At 38.9% G+C, this 8,159-nt stretch overlaps 1 protein-coding gene and 1 pseudogene across 2 annotated transcripts in view; both read right to left on the bottom strand.

The window, feature by feature from the left end:
• Nucleotides 1–2,761: 2,761 nt before the first annotated feature.
• LOC311041932 (NACHT, LRR and PYD domains-containing protein 3-like) overlaps nucleotides 2,762–8,159 on the bottom strand; it is a 120,571-nt pseudogene continuing 115,173 nt past the window's right edge. The window contains exons 9-16 of the transcript XR_014602874.1: nucleotides 7,227–7,478; nucleotides 6,730–6,912; nucleotides 5,995–6,010; nucleotides 4,795–4,892; nucleotides 4,373–4,447; nucleotides 4,034–4,096; nucleotides 3,087–3,149; nucleotides 2,762–2,832 (exon numbers count right to left, since the gene is read on the bottom strand). The product of XR_014602874.1 is annotated as an NACHT, LRR and PYD domains-containing protein 3-like (transcript). The remainder of the gene's footprint in view (nucleotides 2,833–3,086; nucleotides 3,150–4,033; nucleotides 4,097–4,372; nucleotides 4,448–4,794; nucleotides 4,893–5,994; nucleotides 6,011–6,729; nucleotides 6,913–7,226; nucleotides 7,479–8,159) is intronic.
• LOC311038926 (uncharacterized protein) overlaps nucleotides 7,542–8,159 on the bottom strand; it is a gene marked incomplete at both ends in the record, with an annotated part of 5,351 nt that continues 4,733 nt past the window's right edge. Inside the window, 2 exons of the mRNA XM_084048558.1 lie at nucleotides 7,542–7,867; nucleotides 8,024–8,159. The exon at nucleotides 8,024–8,159 is cut by the window's right edge and continues 164 nt beyond it. Of these exons, the coding sequence (XP_083904684.1) occupies nucleotides 7,542–7,867; nucleotides 8,024–8,159 (462 nt within the window). The remainder of the gene's footprint in view (nucleotides 7,868–8,023) is intronic.

The following is an 8,159-nucleotide window of genomic DNA, read 5'->3' as shown; positions in this document are numbered from 1 at the left end:
CAGTAGAGGAAACGCCCTTAAATCCCCATATAAGGCAGAATGCGGAAGAGCCAACACACACACACACACACACACACACACACACACACACACACACACACACACACACACACACACACACGAATACCAGTCATGTCGCCCATTCCGCAGTTCGCCCAAAAAGTCGGACATTTCGCCCAAAAAGTCGGACATTTCGCCCAGACATTTCGCCCATTTTCGCGGACATTTCGCCCATAGATAGTGAAGCTAGCTGGCCGTTTGTGTGCAAGAATGAGAGAGGGTTAGGGTTAGATAAAAGCTCTCTCTCTCTCTCTGTGTGTGTGTGTGTGTGTGTGTGTGTGTGTGTGTGTGTGTGTGTGTGTGTGTGTGTGTGTGTGTGTGTGTGTGTTTAGAATGCTATCTGGCCCTGAATGCTATCTGGCCTATCTGAATGCTATCTGGCCCTAAACAGAGAATACACAGTGGCAGAATACCTGAGCACCGTGACCGACCCAAAACAAAGAAAAATCTTAACTAGATACAGACTCAGTGAGCACAGTCTTGCGATCGAGAAAGGTCGTCACAGGCAGACCTGTATCCCGAGAGAAGACAGACTATGCACCCACTGCACACAAAAGGAAGTGGAAACCGAGCTACACTTCCTAACCGTCTGTCCATTGTACCAAGACATCAGAGACACATACTTCCCACAGATTACAACCACACACAGAGACTTTGAAAACATGACCAACGACAAAAAACTCCCATATCTGCTGGGCGAAGTACAACAATGTGCAAACACAGCAGCAAGATTCGTGAGTTGTTGTGATAGGAGAAGGATATCGAACGGAACACAACCACCCTAAAGACTAATCATTGTGTATATTCCTGCACTATACCTGCACCCAGTGATCTTGGTACATAGAAATTGATCTATTGAAGATTCTGACTTTCAAATGTACATTTTTTGTTTTGATTGTATTGCTGTATTGTTGTATTGTGCTTTTTGCTTTGGCAATGTAAACGTATGTTTTCTCATGCCAATAAAGCCCTTTGAATTGAAAATTGAATTGAATTGTGTGTGTGTGTGTGTGTGTGTGTGTGTGTGTATATATATATATATATATATATATATATATATATATATATATATATATATATATATATATATATATACACATATATACATACATACATACATACATACATATATACATACACATATATATATATGTATGTATGTATGTATGTATGTATGTATGTATGTATGTATGTATGTATGTATGTATGTATATATATATATATGTATATATATATACAATACAAATGAATTTCATATTATCCAACTGTAGAATTGAAGAAACTTTGAGAATTAATTATTTTTGCACAAATATGTCACACTTAAGAACTCAAAGGCCAGTCTAAGAGTGCTCATCAGTGTGTGTAGATTCTGTTCTTACTTGAGAACAGATCACAGCTAAGAAAACATTGGAGTATACCAAAATCTTCTTGAAAACCTCTTAAATGGGTCTAAGAAAAAAAAATCCTCTTAAGAAAGTGTGCGTAGATTCTGTTCTTACCTAAGAACAGATCACAGATAAGAAAACATTGGAGTATACCAAAATCTTCTTAAAAACTTCTTAAGTGGGTTTAAGAAGAAATTTCCTCTTAAGTACCGTTGCTGAATGAGGCCCATTGTTTTTAGCAAAATAAATATTAATACAGGTTCCATGTTGTGATTGGTTGGGGCCTGTCTTTAAAGTTTTTGCTTGCCTTATTCGTTATTGTCATTCTGTAATGAAGGGCTGTCAGAACAAGGCACATGGTAGAAATATTTGTTCTAATTATTAATTGGGTGGGAAAGACACATCTCTGAGCCCTGTCTACGTCTGGACCTGTCACCCTCTCCATTCTGGTAGATATGTGCAAAATGTATAGTATAGTACAGTAATATAATACAGTATATCATCCTTTGACGTGATAACAATGCTATCAGCTAGTTTTTAAGGCGAGGAACAAGGAACCAAGGGAAGGTGTTACAGAGAGCTGCATAACACAATTCAATGTGTGCGTGTGTAGGACTCAGTATCAGTGTGGATATACTGTATACAGTATAACTCTGCTTCTTCCATGTTGTCTTGTCTTCACCGTGTTCTACTGACATCTTCATGTATCATCCTGGAACAAAACATCATACAACTTTTAACTCAAAACCAGAAACACTGACCATGAGCTTGTATGGTAACAGTCTTCCACGCCGACATCTCGCCACTCCGACTAGTGGCTTCCGCGTGCGGTTAGGGTTAGGGTGAGGGTTAGGTATAGGGTTCGTTAACGTCGGAAAGGCGACATGTCGGAAAGCCGCCATGTAACCAGCTTGTATATCTGCTATTTTTGAATAGCCAAATAAATATTAAAATGACACAGATACGTTCCCGGTCTTAATGGGTTAAGACAGAACTAGATGTAGCAGCATTAGCTCAGTAGCGGTGAATACATAAATAAATAAATACATAAACAAATAATCTCACCAAGGGATGTTCCAGGTTTAACCTGAGAATAAATGGTGTCTTCAGTGTTCTCTGGAGCTGCTGATTCAGTGAATGGAAAACAGTTACACAGAAAATGTTAACAGACATTATAATGTATTTGAATTCACAGTATGTTGGTTCTTAATCTGATTACTTGATTACCATACAAGGAAGTCTACCTGTTTATTCAAGGCCGATGCATTATTGAGCAAAAACTATAACGTATGTGAATTGACAAGCACATAATGCATTCACCTACCTTTCTTATTCTTGTCTTTGTTTTTGTTTTGGTAGTTAACCTGGGCGTAGGTCACATCTGGTTCTACAACTCAACACACAAGTCAGAGCAAAGTGTTATTTATGAATGAACTGTTTGCAACTGATTGTTAATCACCTGAATAATTAATTTTAATTAACAATGCAATCTGATTAATTGAACTATACCAGGCTGCCCTGTTTCTTTTCCCCCATGACTAGTAATATTTTCTCATTATGTTTCAATGCAACAGATGCATTATTGTGGAAAATATCCTTGTTGTGAATTGACATATTGCAGGCAGTATGCATTTCACCTACCTTTCTTATTCTTGTCTTTGTTTTTGTTTTGGTAGTTAACCTGGGCGTAGGTCACATCTGGTTCTACAACGTCAGAGTTTCATTCATGAATTAACTGTTTACAACTGTTGTAGTTGACTATTGATTATTGATTATTTTATAGTGTAATGCTTCTATTTCAAAGGATAAATGTGATAGATTACACTCAAAAGGAAATTAAATGTACTTCAGATTAAACATTTACTGAGAGAATACATGTATTCCTGGGATGTATTGCACAAGTCCAGTTGAGTATATCAACCCGACACGTCTAAGCCTCCTTAACAACTAACTGCATCATCAAAAGTTGATCAACTTCCTTCCATCTTATAAACACACTGCCTGAGATGTGTTGTCATGATAGTTTAACACCAAAGAGAACATGGCCGGATTTGGAAATCCCAGAAACAGAAAAAAACAGGGTTAATCCTTCACTTCAAGCTATGAACTATAGGAACCCATCAGACACACAAAGGAACCTGTCCGAAGTGCATCTTGATCCTACACATCAAGGATATCAAGGATCATCAAGGATAAGAGCAGAACTCAAAAAGTGAGTTTCACTATTCACTGTCACTATTTCAAGAGAAAAACCTATTTCTATGGAGAACAACTTCTGTCCAATGACTGGTTTCCTATTGAAGTGACTTGTAAATTACATGGATACAGGCAGCCTATAGAAATGTTCATGTGAAACTTTTTTTTTTGTGGCCAGAAATAATAGTTAATACTAAACAAATCACTTCTTTTGCAGAAATGTACAATGCAAGTGTTTGGTTCTGGCGACTGAGTCGTCACCAGTCAAAATTTCCAACATAAACAGTGGAGTTATTGTTGATTGTAACACATTGTCTGTGGAAATGTCATGCAAAACACCTCATGGCTGAATGTTGGTGAAAGATAGCTATAGTAAATAACACAATGTATACCTGTATTTGAACCAGGCTTCACTTCAGAATACACAGAGCTCTCAAGTGGATCGCCAGATGTATCTGTAGAGGAAACTCTCTGTTAGGAATTGTATTTATTATTAGCTGCCTATAGAAATGACTGTACACTGTTAGGAAGACACAGCTGTAGTAGGCCTACTGTAGGCTTCATGTGATGAACAGTGTGGTAATAGACTACATTATAAAGTTCATAGACACTCTGCAGGCTCTCATATACAAATGTTACACAGAACTGCGTTAAAATCAGACACTACTATACAGTCCATAATATCCACCGTATAATATTTCATGTTCATTTCATGTATTGTGTCTGCTCACCCTTCTTTTCCTTGCCCATATATTTGAGTTCAAGCCGTGAATATGTCGCATCACTGGACTCAGCTGCAGGTTCGTCTGAAAGAAACAACCATAGACATCCATAAAGTACTGATTCAAATAATCTCCACTTAATTAGTATCTAATTCTATGAAATATAACAATTCCCTCTTTGAAAAAAAGCATATTAAGCATTAATTGTGTTATCATGAAGTACAATTATGTATGCATTTTCAGCAGTTTGAGAGAGGCAGATGACTGATTGAAACTATCAATAAATATTATCTGTCTGTTGTTTTGAATGGATTCAAGTAGACAGCATATTAAATCATATTAAACCTTTTTTAAATGTCATTTGCTGAATGAATGATTGATTGATTGATTGATTGATTGATTGATTGATTGTGATTGGTTGAAAGGCTGACCATGCTGAAGTGGGGTGTGTCCACCATCTGGACATCGATTCTGGGTGGTCCTCTGGTCTGCTGCTGAGTTCTGATTGATTCCCTGGGACTTGGTGGATCTATTTCAAGATACATATTCAGCAGCATAAAGTCATAGGCAATATACTGTGGTCATGTTTTAACACATGGGGTGCCAAAACCATATATACAGTATACTGTTTTGCAAAAGGTGCAAAAAGTTACGCAGAGTGCCATAACCGTACCAGTACGGTTTTGGTGTCTTTTTTTTTCTTTTTCGTTTTTCTCCACACGGGAGGGGCTAGAGCAGCTCTGGGAGTACCCATTGTGATCCTGAGAAGGATCGGCCCGATAGACACACACACACACACACACACACACACACACACACACACACACACACACACACACACACACACACACACACACACACACACACACACACACACAAATATAGCGCACTCTGGACAAAAGTCAAATAACCTTTTATGACGAATGTATCTAAAACTCTAGAGGTTTGTTTACATGCATAGGCCTGTAAAGTAAAAATCACACCCTGTGTGAAGGTAGCGGCGCCTTTGATACATTTTGTCATCGATATGTGTTTATAATGTGTTTATAGCCACGTGTCATGTGAAGCTTGACCAATCACTTTGTTGACGCACCTGACCAATCAGAACGCTGACGGACCTGATCAGAACGTTGACGGACCTGACCAATCAGAACGTTGACGGACCTGACCAATCAGAACGTTGACGGACCTGACCAATCAGAACGTTGACGGACACGGACAAAGTCAGGTATAGAGCAGGATCCCGGCTAGCGCCGCTAAAAATCACATATTGCACATTTAAACCAGTTGAAATCGACAGTTGTTGTTATGCTGACTAACAAAGCGTTTAAAACATGAATCCAAGTCCAATTGTTTTGCACACTGTCTCTCAATGCTGAGTAAAGCTGTTCAACTGACAGAGTGACAAACTGACAGACTAGAGGTCACTGGTGTAGACAACCACATGACAAAACTGGAGTCACCAGCACTTTTAACCTGACAGTGAGGAGTTTCACCAGGAGGATGTAACACACTCTATCCTTCCCAGCTCCACTCCCTGCTGGACATATGCCCTGAACGACCTGTAGGAGGTGCTAGTTCAAACACAGATGACACAAAGCAGTCAGTGGAAACGGAGTTTGTGTACCCACCTGACACAACATGGATCTGTAATAAAAAGAAGAAGATGAAAACATGTTACTTTGTGTTTCACACTGCAAGACAGTCCCCTGCACAACCTACTGTAAAAGGAGGTTTTGTTTTCTTCTTTTTATTATTTCCCTCCCTTTTTTTTTACATAATAATAATAAACTGTATAGCACCTTTTAAGAGCAAAGTCAAACATAAGAAATCACGACACAAGACAAACCAATAAACATGACATGACAGGCCTGTTGTGCTTTACAGAAGAAGTCACAACTGATGATATAACAGATAAAACAGAAAAACAAAGATAAATGAAAACTGCAAGGGTTGAGGATTTAAAGCACCTTTGTAAAGATGTGTTTTCAGAAGCGATTTAAAACGAGGCACAGTGTAGGCAAGCCTGATTTCCTCGGGCATGGCATTCCTGAGTGTCGGCGCTCGAATAGAAAAAAATGCGCGCTCTCCTTTAGTTTTTAAGCGACACGTTGGAATGACAAGCAATTATTTCTTAAACAGGTTTAAGTAGATCAGAAATATAAGATGAGGCAAGGCCGGACCTGGCCTTGTATGTAATTAATAGAATTGTTTAATTTACAATTCTAAACAAAATGGATAGCAAGTGCAGAAGGCCAGAATTGGTGTAATGTGGTCGAACTTTCTGGAACCAGTTAAAAGTCGAGCTGCAGCATTTTTAACCAATTGTAGCCAGTGGATGGATTCATAATACTAGTGTTTCTCACCTTTGGATGTTCTGTATCGACACAGCAGGATCAGCAGGATGGTCAGTAGAATCACAACAACAAGTCCTACAATCAACCCCACTGCAGATCCACTCACTGAAGGTGGAGGAGATCCACTCACTGAAGGTGGAGGAGATCCACTCACTGAAGGTGGAGTAGATCCTGACACTGAAGATTGAGACACTGACACAATGCAAATAGGATTTGAAATAAATAGATTAGTATAAGAGCAACTCATTTTAGCAATTATGCTATAGAGTATGACTAATACATTAAGATTCAATTATGAGCCTGGGAAACCATTGATATGATAGTATGACAGTTCACAAACAAAGATGGAAAGTTATTTGTTGTAATTGAAACAATTTCCACGTCCACATTCTTACCTTACATGTAACTCAGAATGATGACATATAAAGTAATGCATAAATGTGTGTACTTGCATTTGCAATTTTGCATATTGTTTAAATACATGAAAAAAGTAATTCTTTACTCACGTGTCAGTGCCATCCAGCTCTGTGGTGACTCTCCTCCAGAATATTTACACTTGTAGAATCCCTCATCAGACTTAGATACAGCATGTATGATCATCTTTCCATTGGTATTAGTTTGGACCAGTTTATCATTTCTATAAAAGTCCACGTTGGAGAGTGGCAAGTCTTTTTTCTGTTTACATAGAAGAGTGGCAGAATGTCCCTCAGTCACAGGGTGAACAGGACTCACCAGGATGACAGAATCCTTAAATAAACCTGTAAAGCAGGTAACAAGTTAAACAGTCCACGTGTTAGGATTGACAATGAACAAATTAAACATCATGCTTTTAGTAGTGGATGGAATACTGCATTGCGGATTGCTAGGAAGTGATTGCATTGATTGGACTCACCATGTGCATGTACTGTGATGTTGACAGCATTGCTGTACTCTCCCAAACCAGACTCACACCAGAACACTCCACTGTCTTTTCTGGTCCACGTAGGTTTGGTCGCTTTAAGTCTTGATGAAAAGTCTGTCAATCGATCAGTGTAGCTCTTCACTCTCCATTCAGTATATGTTCCCTCACAGCTCAGTGAGACAGACTCAGAGGGGAAGTGCTGAGTTCTGTTAGAACTCACTGTGAGAGAAGCTGAAGAATGAAGATCTAAAACACAACACAGGGTCAGAGGTCAAACAAAGAGCAGTGTTACAATGACATAGAGAACAGTATACTAAAACGGGGGAAGTCCTGTTCATCATCAGTCCTGTTTAGAAAACAACGTAGAATAATTAAGAATGATGAATTATGAGTCACACTCACCACCAGACCACACAAACTGAGGTTCACTGTACTCAGTGTAATGAACTGGGTCTCCTCTCCCAGCTTTGCACACATATCCTCCTGTGCCTGTAGGACCATGAATGATGTAGGAACCTTCAACAGTCCCATTGTGGCT

Source organism: Gymnoscopelus microlampas (assembly GCF_963454915.1).
Source record: "Gymnoscopelus microlampas genome assembly, chromosome: 3".
Lineage (NCBI taxonomy): Eukaryota > Metazoa > Chordata > Actinopteri > Myctophiformes > Myctophidae > Gymnoscopelus > Gymnoscopelus microlampas.
This window is presented reverse-complemented; position numbering and strand designations above follow the sequence as displayed.